The 16,086-nt window shown below is 29.9% G+C and overlaps 2 protein-coding genes across 4 annotated transcripts; one reads left to right on the top strand and one right to left on the bottom strand.

The window, feature by feature from the left end:
* Nucleotides 1-1,267: 1,267 nt before the first annotated feature.
* Nucleotides 1,268-4,072, bottom strand: LOC113863256 (vesicle transport protein GOT1). 3 transcript variants are annotated; one of them, XM_027496774.1, is made up of 7 exons: nucleotides 4,028-4,072; nucleotides 3,769-3,830; nucleotides 3,550-3,641; nucleotides 3,376-3,456; nucleotides 2,679-2,776; nucleotides 2,530-2,603; nucleotides 1,268-1,815 (listed from the first exon to the last, which is right to left on the bottom strand). In XM_027496774.1, exons 2-7 carry the CDS (start codon nucleotides 3,794-3,796, stop codon nucleotides 1,808-1,810), a joined length of 381 nt encoding a protein of 126 aa, XP_027352575.1. In that variant the 5' UTR covers nucleotides 3,797-3,830; nucleotides 4,028-4,072; the 3' UTR covers nucleotides 1,268-1,807. The 3 variants fall into 3 exon arrangements, with proteins under 3 accessions (XP_027352575.1, XP_027352573.1, XP_027352574.1); XM_027496773.1 differs by having other exon boundaries at nucleotides 1,335-1,815; nucleotides 3,981-4,047; XM_027496772.1 differs by having other exon boundaries at nucleotides 1,317-1,815; nucleotides 3,550-3,830; nucleotides 3,981-4,071.
* Nucleotides 4,073-14,196: 10,124 nt separating this feature from the next.
* LOC113863906 (galactolipase DONGLE, chloroplastic-like) lies at nucleotides 14,197-15,642 on the top strand. The gene has a single exon (XM_027497684.1). It carries the CDS (start codon nucleotides 14,197-14,199, stop codon nucleotides 15,640-15,642), a length of 1,446 nt encoding a protein of 481 aa, XP_027353485.1.
* The last annotated feature ends 444 nt before the right edge of the window (nucleotides 15,643-16,086 follow it).

The following is a 16,086-nucleotide window of genomic DNA, read 5'->3' as shown; positions in this document are numbered from 1 at the left end:
ATTCACAATAAAAATTTTATATTAATAATGGATCAAAATTAACCTTTCTAATATCATTAATAATTATAATATAACTAAGCAGTTTCTGTTATCATTTTAAATATACATTTGTAACTTTAATATATATATTAAATAATATAAACGACAAACACTTTAATATACATTTGTTACTCCATAGTATTTAATCATTGAGTTTATCTTCTCGAAAATTTTCAATAAACGACAAACACTTTAGCACATGACTAGCGATCAATGGGGAAGAATGATTCGGATCAATAACCAAACCATTCAAAAAAATTGGTCAGTTTTAATATTTGAAGGCTTTCATGCAAGTTGAAAAATCTATGATTATATAACATATATATTGCACTTTGAAGAGGCTTCCCATGTGTTCTCTTCTTTTCGTCAACACGGCTGTCAAAACTTATCAAATTATGCATATTAGCACATTTTAATCTATGCATATTAATGAATGCTCCTAGTTAAGAAATTAAATATTGATATATGTTATTAATACCCCTCTCCTATAATTTAAAGGTGTTTTGGGCATTTGTGTTTAATTTTATATTTCTTCATTTTTTTTATATATTGTTTCAAAAGTAAAAATAATATTTTTATATCTAATTTCTTTTTTCTCTAATGCTAGTTTGAATGTTTATTCTTTCCAACACACTTTTAAATATTGACTAAAAATTATTAAAAATTACAAAAATTATATAAATTTTACAATTTCTCACTATTAATTAAATATTTTTTATACTTTTAAAAAATGTATTAGATAATATATTCCTTAAGCTCCTCATTTTTTTTTTCTAAATTTTGCCTAAAATGTAGATTATATTTGCATATCTGCACATTGGTAAGCTACATGTTCTTTTTCTTTTCAAACATATACTTCAACAAAATTGTCACCTGCTAACCCGAGAGAATATTACCTTTTACAAAAATGATAGTTTTTTTTTAATATTATTTTATTATTTCACTCTTCACATGGACAAAACTCCTAGTACACGTAATCAAAATCACTCCAGACTGAAAAATTATTTCTTTTACATTTTTTTGGTAAATTGTTTAAAAAAAGTATTGGTAAAAAAACCAAAAATAATTATACATAAAACATCAAAGTAATAAATGAGAAAGATAAAAGACATTAAGAAATTATAAATAAATGAGCAACACAGATGCGATGACGAAGGATGCTAAAGAACCGCTGTAAAGTGAAAAGAAGGATGGAACAATTCGACATTTGCAAGATAAACCCGGCTAAAACAGAACCCTCATCTTCGATGCTCAATAAAAACACAAGAAGAAAACATACAAAGCCATATCCTGCGAATCATTAATAAGCAGAACGTATACAAACAATAAGAATTTTAATATTCTGGCTAGGTCTTGACAGGGCGGTAAACGGTTAATCTTGCACGCTGGCCAATCATTATAATGTTACATACACCATTCTCATTTTCCATCAATAATTCAGTGTGTCATCACTAGTAAGCGTTCATGCTGGTAGACAACTGAATGCATAACCAGCTTGTATTCTTGTTCACATTAAAACATAAAATAAGGACAGTATGAGCCTTGAAGCAACAAATTATGTCTACCGAGTATCAACTTCTCTTTGGTATGCATTAACATGCCATGGTACTTCTCACTAAGGAAGTTAATTTCCCAGATGCAAACCCTTAGAACAGCTAGCTTAACATCCGATATTCACGCAGAAGTCAGGGAAAAATTAGTAAGGCAATTGAACCCCATTATTAGCCATATCCTACGAAGCGATCAGTCAAATCCCCTTCTGAGACAATCAAGGAGCTGCAAAATCGAAGAAATGAATGTTAAGCTCCACGCAAATCAACATATCCTTTCATAGTAAAGTTATTCATGCCATATATAAACAGAAAATTTAGTTCGAAATTCCTAGATCAAGAATATTAATTTAATTCAATTTTCATTTTTGTATTATTATTACAATTATTATTATATGAGGTTTCCGTGAAACTTTTGGAAGCGAGACTTGTCCATGTTTGGTATACTGCAGCAGCCTTAAGTGTCATGCAGGCCTTATCACTTGAGTCATCCCTTGTGGGTAGCATATAGGAGACTGGTAATCAGGGCAGAAAATCTTATTAAATCAACACCAGAGTTCACTCTCTGCTACTGATATAGATGGATATCAATAGAAGGATCCACCTTCCTTGCTGAGCATAGACCTGAAGCACATGCTCAATTTCTGCCTACCCTTCTCTATTCCTTTCTTTCCTGCCCCACTTGTCATGTGAGCGGGTTGTTACAAACCTTGTAGTTACACGCACTGAATTAAATCAAATCCAATGGATTGTGAAGTTATATAGGTACATTTGTGGGACCAATGCTATTCCATTCTTTATTAGAAATAGTAGTTAGAACTAGAAGCTATCATAAAACTATACTATCCTTATTTAATTGAATTTACATAAATAGTTTTCATATAAAAATTATTAATACTTCCATGAAACATTGAAAATGAATTTGCACAGTAAAACTTACGAGAAATGAACTGTATAATCCATCCAACGACAGGGATATGGTAGAGGAACACTTTGATAGATGACCAAAAACCACTGCAACAAAAAGCATCAACGATAAGAGTAGAATGATAAGTTTTGTAGAGCTCAAGAAGGATGCCATCAACTAACCTGAAGAGAAAAACACAACCATATATTTCAAGTATTATACCAACTATTGGCCACCTCACAAAAATGAAAAAGAGACCAAGAAGAAATGATGCAGAACCCTGCAAAAGAGGCAAAGCAAGCTAGTTATCTTCACATAGAAGGCTTCATCATCCATTCATAAAGAATTTGGAAAATTAATATCAAGTTGGTTAAAGACAGTAGAGGATTAACGATAAGATATGATGTGGCAAAGTAGAAGAACAAAGGAAAAAAGATACAACAGATCAGCATCAATTCAAACAGAATATCTGTTGGGCTTAAAGGTTCATCACAGAAAGACGTGCAGGAAGTCCAAAGCAAATAACTGCTGCTGAAAAATTTTAAGGGATGAAAAATGTACTTTGATTTTGCCAGGGTATATGCTATCAAACAGATATGCGTATTGATAAAATACAAATCATGGGTCAGAAAAACAGGGAATGCTTCTTGTCCTGTAGATATCAGAATATATATGAATCTACTCATTGCAGATCCTTTTCAATTTAAGGGATGAAAAATGTGTCCTTTCATTCTTTGATCTAATGTAAACAATTTTGTCATAACTTAGTAAAAGCTAAGAAACAGCCATACCCTTAGTGTATAAGCATAAAAGCAATACCTAACAAACATTCAACAAGCAATTCACTATTACTATGAAGCGAGAGGGAGAGAAAAGTGCCTTATAGTTTGCTCTATCAGTGAAGAGTGTCAACGTGGAACGCCAACCGAGCAAAATTGCTACCCCTGCCAAGGAAAAAATCTGATTCCAGAATAGCCCAAAATTAGGCCTACACAAACCTCCATTCCAAAGAAAAAGGTTAAGGGAAATTTAGATTTTAGAATCAGGCCTCACATTTCCCAGAGCAAGCAAACCACGATCAAAGAAAAGAACTATGCCAAGAAATGTGAAGAAAATGCCGAAACCAATTAGACCTATACCAACCTCTGCAGGTTCATGAAAATCCCCGAGGTTAAAGCACATGCAATGCCAATAATGTTCAACACTTAAAAAAATCAGAATAAAATATAAACCGAGAACTCATTATCGAACTTGCATTGCGATGTTTCTTACTCTTCATTTCACTTATTTCATACGCCATAATTGAATACTGAAACAGCACCTGATGAAGAAACCTTGACACGAAATGGAGACTAATCAGATAATGAATTAAGATACAATGCCCCTAACCCTAATTCTTACTAACTTTAGTCAAATAACAAAAACTTAAGTAATAACTTTAAGCGTCCATTATCTGTTGTAGCAATGCTAAAATTAACAAAAACCTGAAAATTCAGCTCTGAGCTGAGTTGACGCAGAACAAGGGGTTTACCTGAGGAACTCGATACTTTGCTTCGCCAAGATGAGAGAGAGAGAGAGAGAGAGAGAGAGAGGGGGCTCAGTGGGCCTTTTATTATTTTTGGTCAAGCGGGCCTTGTACTTGTTACTCCAATTCACAAGCCTCTTAAATTGGGGCTCATGGGTTCGAGCCCAAAGAAATATCAATAAACGGAGAAAAGTCTTTGGAGGTTGTTTTCTTTTCTTTTCATTTTTTGTCATTGGAGGTTGTTTTCAACGTGTAAACCAAGTTGACCAAAAACAATTTGATGCACTGAAAAAATCATGCATAAAAACAAAATCGGACCTTAATAGATATAGAAAGTAAAAGGAAGTTGCATAAGCTATATTTTTAATAGAATGGTAATTAACATAACAAAAAAGAAGTTATATACTAACACTTTTATGTTAAATTTCCTTCTATTATAATTTTGATACAATACATTAGTATATAAATTTTTTTAGTATAAAAAAATAACATATTCTATATGTATATCAAATTGAAAAAGAAAAATATTCAAACCGAAGGAAAAATGTATACTTTATTGAATTGGAAGGAATTTTGAATTTAATTTTTAAAATCAATTTAATTCATTTTAATTCAAATTTATATACACGTACATAATTTTATTTATAAAATTATCATATACAATACATATTTTTATGAGTAGAGATTTATGAAATTACCTTGTTATTTATTTTTCTTCATAATTTCATTATCCCGATTATATATTCTGAAGATTTACATGACTGTATTTTAATATCTGATTTTAAGAAATATTTATATTTTAAATGTGATAATTGATATTTTAAGAAAATATTTAATATGATTACGATGTATTTTTGGATTCCTTTAATATTAATTAATTTCATGAAGTGAAAAAATATAAAAATAAAATCATTCGATAATTTATCTGTAATTAAATTAGGGATCTTATATAAAATCGAATTAAAACTATACGATGCGATTATTCCTACTAACAATGGTCTGTGTCTCGAAATCTTGATTTCAATTTAATTTTTCTTTACCTGTCTGTATTTTCCCCAGCATCGACAATAAATATTTCTCCATTGCTGAAATTTGTCACTGATTCACACTTGAGTTTAACACATTCATTTTCTCGGGGAAAGATTTGTGTGCCATCTTCTTCAATTTGATTGAACCTTTTATTTTGATATCCCACACACTTAAACATTATTGCACTACAATAAATGGCTATACACATATTTCATTTTTAATAATGCCCACTAATGTCTAAAACTTCAAATCGATGCGCATTTGTAACCTTCTTTGCATCATGTACCTATTTTTGGAGACATGGCATAATTTTGTCTCATAATTTAATTTGGGTCAACCTAGACTTTATCAGTTTCACATTTTTTTTAAAATAAAATTTACTTAAAAAAATAGAAAAAGACAACAATATGCAAGCTTGCATCTCTTTAATATTTTGAACTGTTAGTGCTTTGCTGCCTTACAAGTTACAAGAGAATCTGCTTAGAAGGAGCCAAATAGTTAGAAGAACAATTACGTGGTTTAGCACTTCTGATTTCATAATTCATATTAGTAAAAAAAAAGTACATAGGGTTATTAATTAATGCTTCTTCATATAGTGGTCGTTACACATCCAATTTTGTATATATAAAAACGTTTTAGAAGCTTTAACAATGAGAACGAAATTAGGGTTAACAATGACATTGAGATGCTTAAGCAGTACTTGTAGCTTGTGACTTTTAGCCATGGAGTAGTGTCTAGGTTCTGTGGCGTACGTTAATTAGTGTCAAGTGGGTCAATTAAATACTATCTCTGCATCTTCTTCTTGCGACCAAAAGACATAGAAGCTCAACCAAATCACAAACGTGGCAAGTCATTTAACCCTGTGTTTGTCCATAAAAATGCATTAATTGGTTTCAAATACTATATCCTTGCCTTTTGCAGTCATTAATTAGTTTACATTAAAACTTGTTTTTCTTTTTTAATTTTTGTGCACAATTAAATTGTAACTTTCAAAATTTTCCATGTTCACATTTTACTTTTGTCACATGTCACAGGCCTTAGTCTACCATGGACGGTGCTCAAGGAAGGGGTTTCTAAAAGTGAAAAAATATCTTACATTTACTTATTGAGTTTTAATCTCAATATTGATTAAAATTTATTAAAAATTAAATAAATAAAAGAGAAAAATTAGCAAGACACACGTTACATTTTTAGTTTTTAATAAATTTTAGTTAATAATAAAGAACGTATTAAAAAAGTATATTCGTAGCATTATTCTTTAATGTATGCGAGTTTTTAAATGCACGCTTAAATATATTAAAATATATACAAACATATTCTTTTAACAGGGACCTATAACCTACCATGTATAGCCGATGTAGCATAAGCATGACAATCACTTGCTGATGACACCATTGCATACGGAATATTAAATATGGGTAGAATTAGAAAATTCAAAACAAAGTACTGTGCAGAGGCTGATTGATTAACATTCAAAATCGATTTTAAAAGAAATGAGAATTAAAATTAATTTATTATTCATATTTGTTGTTAATATTAACTTTAAATTTCTGTTATGATTGGAAAAACTTAAAACAAATATGCTTATAATAAAGTTTTAAGAAAGGGAAGATTTTATTTAATTGGAACTAAGTATAGCACACGAAAGTAATCATTTTCTTATATGTTTAAATTAATTTATATTTTTTTAATATTATTAAATAAGGCTTTAGTGTTAATTTACACTTACAAAAATGTATAGTTACGCGTGCGTTTCTATGCTGTTCATGGGTATATATTCGCACTATAACTGCATGTTAATTGGATATAAATTATTCAAAAAAATGACGACAATTTTTTTTAAAGAGCTTTGAAAAAAGTTAGTAAAACTAAATAATAATTTATAAAATAAAGTGACATTACACGAATTTCGATTATTGAAAAACTAACTTATATTGGACCTAACATACATTAAGTTATGAAACATTCATGTCAAGGCACCCATTTCCTTTTTATATTTTTCATAGATATACACATCTCACAAATGCTGTTATTATCCGAACTTCTATATCTCCCACGTATATTTTTATCAGTAAAATTAATTTGAGAATGGTTATCAATATCATTAAATGAGTAAAATTGTAATGAATTATTAATTATTATATCTATAATATATTTAAATAATAATTCGGCTCAACAGATTATCTTATGAAAAAATCCAGTAGTTTAGACAAAAAAATTTATCATCATTATCGTAAAATTGTTGTGAGAATTAATTAATAATATCATTAAATGTTGAGTCTAAAAGGATTTAGAATTTAATGTTTTGTACATAAATTAAAAAAATAGTCAGCATTCTAAATTTCATAAAAGATATTACTTGATTTCTTGTTATATCTTTTATCTACTATATCATTTAAGGTGATTTTTTTAGAAAAGATAGAAATAATTGTTCAATAATTTTATAAAATAATTAGCAAAATAAAATTACTAAAATATTAAAGAAAAAAATGGAAAAAGTGTTAAAAATTATTACTTATAAAGTTCCTATTACGACTTTTCATATATTTTTTTAGTAATTTTTAATGAAATTTATATTTATTGATTTTTTTAATCAATAGTTTTAGAATAATTGTTTGAAATATATATATATATATATATATATATATATATATATATATATATATAACTATCCAATAACAATAGCCAATAAGTTATGACATTCACGTTAAAATGTAGTTTAAATTAATTTTATAATCTATCTAAACGTTTAGTCATAATTTATAACATGAAAAATGACAAAATATGGATATACTTAATTCTGCATTAGAGAAAATTACTTAAGTCAAACTTGTGGGCTAGTTGAAATGTTGTCTGATTTCCTGGTAACACCACCTCAGCTCCAAGCCATTCATAGCATATTCTTCCATATGACATCTAAAATCCTGTAGTTAAAAAGAAGATGATTTGATATCTCCACGTCCTTATTGCAAATATGCATTCTAAAGAGTGATTTTGTGTCATGATTTTCCTTTTTTACTTAGATTTGACACTTTGGAGATCCTATATCAAAACTTCATCTCCAAGAAAAAGTCACAATCATGGATCGAGTTATCTTAGACTATAAATCATTGAAGAAAATTCTATCCCCAATCCATATCTGTGCATCTTTTTTGTAACACTATATATGAAAATTTAACACTCTACCTTTTTCTATGCTTAATTGTCCAAGTTCATGATTCTGTTAAACGGGTTGCTTCATCATCTTTGTTTGAAAAGCATCTAAATTATCTTCTCGTACTACTGAAATAGTTCGCTACGTTATTTAAATTCCCATTTCCACACATCTTTCTCTTCTGAACCGGATTGATGATCACCTTAGTTCTTATTTTAAATCTATTGCGGATCTCAGAAATGTACTATAGATAATCACGATTACCCAAATTGTTAACATTAAATAATTTTAATTAGTTTTTCTAAAATATGACAACATATTAATTTTTTTAAAAATTTAATTTAACCATTTTTTCTGTTTTGCAGTCAAAGATAATTCATAATTCATGTTCCTTCCCTTCAAAACAGTTTATTAGTTTTTCTAAGGAAGTTGCTACATTATTATTATTCAATTAAAGATCTTTTCATTGACAAAATTTTAAAATTAAAGTCACATTAAATATAAAAACAAATGAGCTCTTCATGTTAACGAGAACTAATTAAAAGAATATTCAATATATTATGTTAAATACGTGTAATTATACTTAGTAAAATAAGTATTAAAAATATGTATATTTTTAATCGAATAAGTACGATTTTTTATTAAATATTTTTCACTTTTATTTTCTTATATAATTTTCTATAACATTGGTTAGTGTTTGTTAATATAAAATATCGAAGAAGCCGGAAAAGGCATTCTTTAATTAATGGATAAAACATCTTGTAATCGTAGCAATCATTCTTCTGGGCTGCTTTCGATGGTCATAAGAATTGACTTTCTTTCAGTAACTTTACAATATTTTTAACTTAAAAATCATTTATCTAGAATATATAGCTAAACATTCTAAGAAAATCTTATGATATAACATTGATCGTTATTGATATATTAAATTAAATATGTATCAAAAGAGAATGCATGTAAAATTAAGAATATGAATCTACTTGTAGTGTAAAGGAAGAAACTATTCATGCAATCGTGGGCGGCCTACCAAAAAGTTGCCTATTGAATATATACTACCGATTTCAATATAGAAATTCATCATCTCAAAAAAATTCTTATGATAGATATCAATAAGCATATTATTCCATTATTGGCATGGGCCAAACAATTGGCAGCTGCATGACTTTCAAAATGTTGAATTAATTGAACCCCTTAGATTCGTCTCCGATTTAACATCAACTAAAGTGAATTAGTAGAGAGATAGATAGCTTTACAAAGCTTTTGATATGTTTTATTCAATGGGTTGATAAGTATTCGATGAATTGAATAATATAATTAATGGGTACTCCTTTCTTTTACTTGGAAATCTTTAGTAGTCAATAGCAAGTTGAATACAGATGTATTAATGAATCAAAGCTAGTATGCATAAATGGCAAGCAGCACGTCTAGATATATTAGGATTATATATATCTTTAATGGGTTGAATTAGCTTTGAAAGCGATGAATGATGCCAATATGTTGTTTTAATTTGATTGTAGTTTCTCTGCTTTGCATGTTGGAAAAGAAATCTAATTGGTATATGAGGTGCTTAAAGTGAAAGCCAAACATTTATCGTCAAAGATAATTGCTATTCGAGTGCATGCTTCGCTAAGCATTAAGCGAAGGATAGTTTACTTCCACGAAGAAGCAGAAGATGAATTGTATAAATCTCTGATCTTGAATATCTTAGAAATGGAATAGCACACGCCGACTATATGCACTATTGCAGATATATATACTAATTCAATACAAATTGCAATGAAAGTAAGAGTTTGGTTTGAGAAAAAATTTACTTTAATTTGTTTACTTTTGATACGGACTCAATGCAAAATAGAATTTGATATCAAGGACCAAAATTTCTTGCATATAGAGCAAGAACTAAATCCATATTGGATTGTTAGATTACTTTATATATATATATATATATATATATATATAAATATATAAACAACTCTTTGTTAGATTATTGTTTTCCTACTCTGGTGATATTATTTTGTGCTTAATCTACTGCTAATAATTGCAATTAACTACTTGTATTAGGTAAATGCAAGCAATTTTGCTAATACAAACTTATTTAAAACAATTTGTGATTACTTGAACTCAAACAATAAGATAGTTTTTAAATTTTGAAATTTTGGTCGAAGTCATACATAAATTTCATTTTAAGAAAATATCGGGTAGTGATATATATATATATATATATATATAGACATACAAAACTATGCAAATCATTATTGGAGAATTACGTTCATGAGCCATATTATGCAAAAATTAAGATAAGAGACTCGATACTGTTGAAAGTTAATTTGACATTATGCACGACAGGTCAACCCTGAAAGTTTACTTGCTATGATGCTGAATGGTTCAATATTGAAGGAATAAAAACCTTTCCACGATCTTCATTGATTAAAAAAAATGGAGGTGTATAATTATAATGAAATGCCAAGAGAAATTTCATCAACTATAATTTGAATTATGATAGAATTGTACGATTCTTAAACTCCAATATGTTTGTTTAAAAAATGTTTTCCGATGTTCTTACTGGACAAGTTTTTTTAGGAAGTATTTCTAAAATGGGTGGATATTAAAATTGAAAAAAGAATTATTATTTAACTTTTTGTTCATTGAATATATATTAAAAAAATTACAAGTCATTTTAAGATCGTTTATTATATATGCACTGTCTGAAATTAATATTGCAAATAACTCTTACAAATTTTAGTAATAATAGATTTAAATTCTCTAATATAATCATATGAGAAAGAAGAATTGGCAATTTGTAATAAATAAAAGCCTAGTATGCGGTATTATTCAGTCATTTGGCAAGAGAAAACATCCAGAATGCAATGAATACATGATGAAATAGTTAGATTTGTATTCAATCTATTTGAGAGTATTAATTTCATGCAGGGGCAAAGTATTTTGTTACATTAATAGTTAGTAGAGTCAAAAGTTGACGACCACTTTCAAAAGCAAATGTTCAGAAAAGTGAACATAAGACACTGTTATTATAAGCTTTGAACCACAGAGTGAGACATCAATGGTGAGAGAGAGAGGGGGAATCGAAAGGAACAAAAGGCAGCAAAAGACGGAGCCACGTCAGTTAAGCTGACTATAAGAGCAGCGTGTTGAATTGGCCGTGCTTCCCAATTCCCATTATTCACAAAACATATGAATAACAGAGCGCGTGCGTCAAACAACAGCTGCCAATCGTGTCATACTGTCATTACCCTTCAAATAAATACCCATTAGTTGAGGGGTCCCAAAATAAATTGTCGGCGGTACCCTTTTCTCCAAAATTTCAAATCTATCTATTCTTTATCTGCCATCTACTCTCCACAATTATGAATCTCATCACACTTACTCTTTGCTAGGCTGAAAGGAAAGTTCGAATCATAAATAAATTAACTGATTAAAAGGAAACTCTGAGTAAGATTATTTATTTATTTATTTATTTAACCAAACTAATTAACACATATATTATTATTATTATTATTAGAGTTTTTCTTCATTTTTCTTCCTTTCTTTTCTGACCATATAAACACTAGTTTAGAAAAAAGAGCTTCATAAAAGTTGGTACGGTTAAAATGAGAACTGAACCTTGAAATTACAGAATGTGATGATTTTGAAAGGTTTCACACCCCATTCCCGTCTAAATGTTGAAAATTTAATTTCAGAAAACATGGGCTGCTGCATGTGTGTTTTTATGCACTTTTTTTCCAATGGGTCTGAAAGGGAAGCATTTCGAATGCTTTTAATTTCCTTTTAAGTTAGCAGAAGGAACTCTTGTTTATGCATGCTTAATTTGGTGAAAAATGTTTCCTTTCATAGATTTATATAATTATGAGACTAATCATTTTTTAATTATAAAGAGTGTAAACCAGAAAAATTTCTTTTTAATTAAAAAGGCAATTTCAAGATAAGATGTTAATTTAAATCTTATATAATTATCAACAAAGTTTAATGCATTTAACAAAAATTGGATTAATGGAAAAAAAATTATAAAAAGAGACAAAAGTTACTATCATAATTTTTAACATTATTTTTTATTTAAAATTTAAGTTTTACTTTAATAATATATGCTAATGTTTATTATTATTATTATTTCATAAATTATTGAAATAAAACTTTAATCTTAATTAGAAAATAACACAAAAAACACTTGTAGTAATGTACGTAAATTTTTTTAAAATATATAGATTTAATTTTACTCATTTATTAAATAGACATAATCGAACATAAGTCTTGTATTATTTTCGTTTCTAGTTATCTTTTAAGAGAAAGAAAAGCATAAAAACTGTGAATATAAGAGGTAACTTTTTATTTTGAAATTTCAAATGCTTGGGGTTGAATCCATCGGTGAATATACGATTCCTTACTTTCGGTCTTTATAATTATAATTAGCGCTAATGAAATAAATATATGTTAACCTTAAGATTGAGTTTTAAGACTACTTATTATTATTATTAATTAAAAATATTTTATAATACCTTTATATTTTTAATGTATAATAAATATATTTTATCAATGAAATTTTATAATTTTTATATATTTAAACTCAATACTATAATTTATAGTTGATAAAACTAATAAAATAATTAATGTTGTGCTTAAATTGAGGCAAATAAATACAAAAATTAATTTATAATTGACACATGTAATACAACTTGGCCGAAGCTGAAACGGCTCTACCTAATTCTTTTTGTAATAATTTGATAAATTTCTCCTCATATAATAAAATAAAGTCATTAGTTTTTAGAATTAGGAAATTTTTTATTTTATTTTTTGTATTCTTAAGACACGATTTCTATTTAATTTATTTTTTGCATAATTTTTACTCAAATTTCATATCATATTATCAAATTTTTTATATTATTTTCACAGATCATAATCTCAAATTGATTAATTTTATATTTTCCCTTCCACATTAAAATCTGCCTTTTCTCCTCCTTATCTCAAATACTGCCAGTTTTATTTAGTATCTTGAAAATCACTCACTAATATTTTAGTTTATCCCCTAAAAAGATGAACGGAAGTCTAAAATATCAATACAATATGTAAAATATTTGTATTATATGTTACTTAAATGAAGTTATTTCGTGACCCATTATAAAAAGACTGACTATTTTTATACAATAACATGTGTTTTATTCTAGAAAATTAAAATAATTATACAACTGATACATTATTTGAATAATGAAATTACAAAACCAGCATAACTAAATATTGACATGATATATTAGCACAGAAATGCAGCTTAAAAGTAACACGAATTATACTAATTAAGCTCAAAACTCGATATTTTCATGCTGAAAATGAAAATCGAATCACAATATATGAAATTCGTACCAAGCATGTACTTGGATAGGATTTTCCTAGAAGGACTAGTCCATAAATGTGCATGTAAAACCAGAAAAAAAGATATTGACTCGAAGAGAAAAATGAAATTGGTTTAGCAGAAAGTCAGAGGACACAGTATGAAATATGAATAAGTTTGCAGCGGAATGGATGAGTTTGAGCATATTGAAATGGTAGGGAAACAAATTTTCTATATATTTGTTCACTCGTGGTAGAGGAATGAAAACTGTTTCTTTGGCATATAGATTTGAAGTCAACCTCAATCAAGGGAGAAAAAAAATAGGGTCCACTTGATCATGTTAAATACTAAATAAATTATTCTCTCTCTTATTTCTCACTCCACTCACCCAGCCGCAACAGAAAAAAAAACCGGACCCAACTCGTGACATAATGCCCAACCGACCACATAAACAAAAGAAACTCTCCAAAAATACGAATTTTGAAGTTCTTGGTCAAATCCTCGCCTAACATGCCTTTTTGGTCTCCTTTCACGCACCCTTCCCTTCTCCACTTCATATAAAACTCCACTGTGTCTCTCTCTCCTTTCATCCACGAACAAATCAAACTCTCTCTCTCTCTCCGCATTCTTCCTCCTTTATCTCTCTCTCTCAAGTCTATGGCTTCTGCCACACACATACCCAGCATAACCAACACGAATCACATCACATTCTCACAAAGCTTTCCCCCCTTAAAGTCTCATCCCTTTGGCCAAGTTTCGTTGCCCCATAGAAAACATGACTTGTCTCCCCCAAGCCACTCAATCATAGCTTCGGGTTCCGCACTAGGAATCACCACCGTTACCCCTACAAGACCCTCAACCCCTACTACTACTACTACTCTATTTAATTTTTGGCGAGAGGTTCAAGGGTGCAACAACTGGGATAACCTTTTGGACCCTTTGCACCCTCTTCTTCGCCAAGAGATTATTCGCTATGGTGAGTTTGTCACTGCCTCTTACAAGGCCTTTGACCTTGACCCCAACTCCAAACGATACTTGAACTGCAAGTATGGGAAGAAGAGCATGTTGAGTGAGGTGGGAATGGCAAACTATGGCTATGACGTCACAAAGTACATCTACGCCACTCCTGACATCAACCTTCCCATCACAAACTCTTCTTCTTCTTCTTCTTCTTCTGGTCGGTGGATAGGGTACGTAGCTGTGTCATCAGATGAAGCTGTGAAGAGACTTGGTAGGAGAGACATAGTTATAACTTTCCGGGGAACAGTTACCAATCAGGAATGGATTTCAAACTTGATGAGTTCCTTGACACCGGCCATGCTTGATCCTCATAATCCACGACCTGAAGTGAAGGTGGAATCAGGGTTTCTCTCCCTTTACACCTCTGATGAAAGCTCTTCCAAGTTTGGTCTCGAGAGTTGCAGGGAACAGCTTCTCTCAGAGGTGTCAAGGTTGATAAACAAGTACAAAGGAGAGAGCCTTAGCATATCCTTGGCTGGTCATAGCATGGGGAGTGCCTTGGCTCTCTTGCTTGCTTATGACATAGCTGAACTTGGATTGAACAAAAAAAATAACCACAAAAGCAGTAGTGAAGTGCCCCTTACTGTGTTTTCCTTTGGGGGACCAAGAGTTGGTAACTCTGAATTTAAACAACGGTGCGAGGAGTTGGGAGTGAAAGTGCTAAGAATAGCGAATGTTAATGACCCCATCACCAAACTACCTGGTGTTTTGTTCAATGAAAATTTTAGGGTTTTGTTGGGTCCATACGAGTTCCCATGGAGTTGTTCTTGTTATGCTCATGTGGGTGTTGAGTTAATGCTTGATTTCTTCAACGTCCAAAACCCTTCTTGTGTTCATGACTTGGATACCTATATTGGCCTTCTTAGGCGCCCCAATAATGTTGAAGCGCTGACGCGTCAAAGGGACGGAGTGAACTCTTTGTTGGAGAAGGCGAGAGAGTTGATGAGCTCACACAACATAAAAATGTTATCTGGAGTATTAACTGCATGTAACTACCATGATTTGTTCAATTCGGTCTCGAGGGATATATTATGTTCTTGGAGCGATGAACTGCTTTTTGGCCTAGTTCTTTTGTTGTTGTAACTAGTAATTAATGAAACTGGTTAATTACTATATATATACAAGTTTAGAACTAAAAAAGAATTAGCTACAAGTTGTAGAATTAATGAAGGGGTGAAGACGACCGAGGACTAGACTATATATATATATATGTATATATGTAAATCCTTGTAAATTGATCGATCCATGGAGCTTTAAAATCCATGTTTATAACTTGCAACCTAGTATATATATATGATATGCAGTTTCTACATTGTTTGTTTTCAACTAAATTTTCGTTGTCGTTTCATTGTCGTTTCATGAGCATTCGTGAACATGATCGGTAGGGCATCATCCTTAAAATAATGGGCTGATTTATTTAAGCTTAAATTTTCCTCTCAATTCTAGCAGGTTAGACAAGAAAGTGGGAAGGTAATTATGATCTCCTTCCCAAAACTCTTTCCCCTCTTTATTAAAGGGAAGATTAGA

This window comes from Abrus precatorius, unplaced genomic scaffold (genome assembly GCF_003935025.1).
Source record: "Abrus precatorius isolate BTA unplaced genomic scaffold, Abrus_2018 Scaffold3, whole genome shotgun sequence".
Taxonomy (NCBI): domain Eukaryota; kingdom Viridiplantae; phylum Streptophyta; class Magnoliopsida; order Fabales; family Fabaceae; genus Abrus; species Abrus precatorius.
The sequence above is the reverse complement of the archived record's forward strand: the minus strand, read 5'-3'. Positions and strand labels throughout refer to the sequence as shown.

Coding starts and splice junctions, on each gene's coding strand:
- LOC113863256 (XM_027496772.1), bottom strand. CDS start 3,678: ATGTGCTTTAACCTCGGGGATTTTCATGAACCTGCAGAGGTTGGTATA. Junction 2,777..3,375: donor CTGATAGAGCAAACTATAAG/GCACTTTTCTCT, acceptor CCTCTTTTGCAG/GGTTCTGCATCATTTCTTCT. Junction 2,604..2,678: donor GGTTGTGTTTTTCTCTTCAG/GTTAGTTGATGG, acceptor TTTTTGTTGCAG/TGGTTTTTGGTCATCTATCA.
- LOC113863906 (XM_027497684.1), top strand. CDS start 14,197: ATGGCTTCTGCCACACACATACCCAGCATAACCAACACGAATCACATC.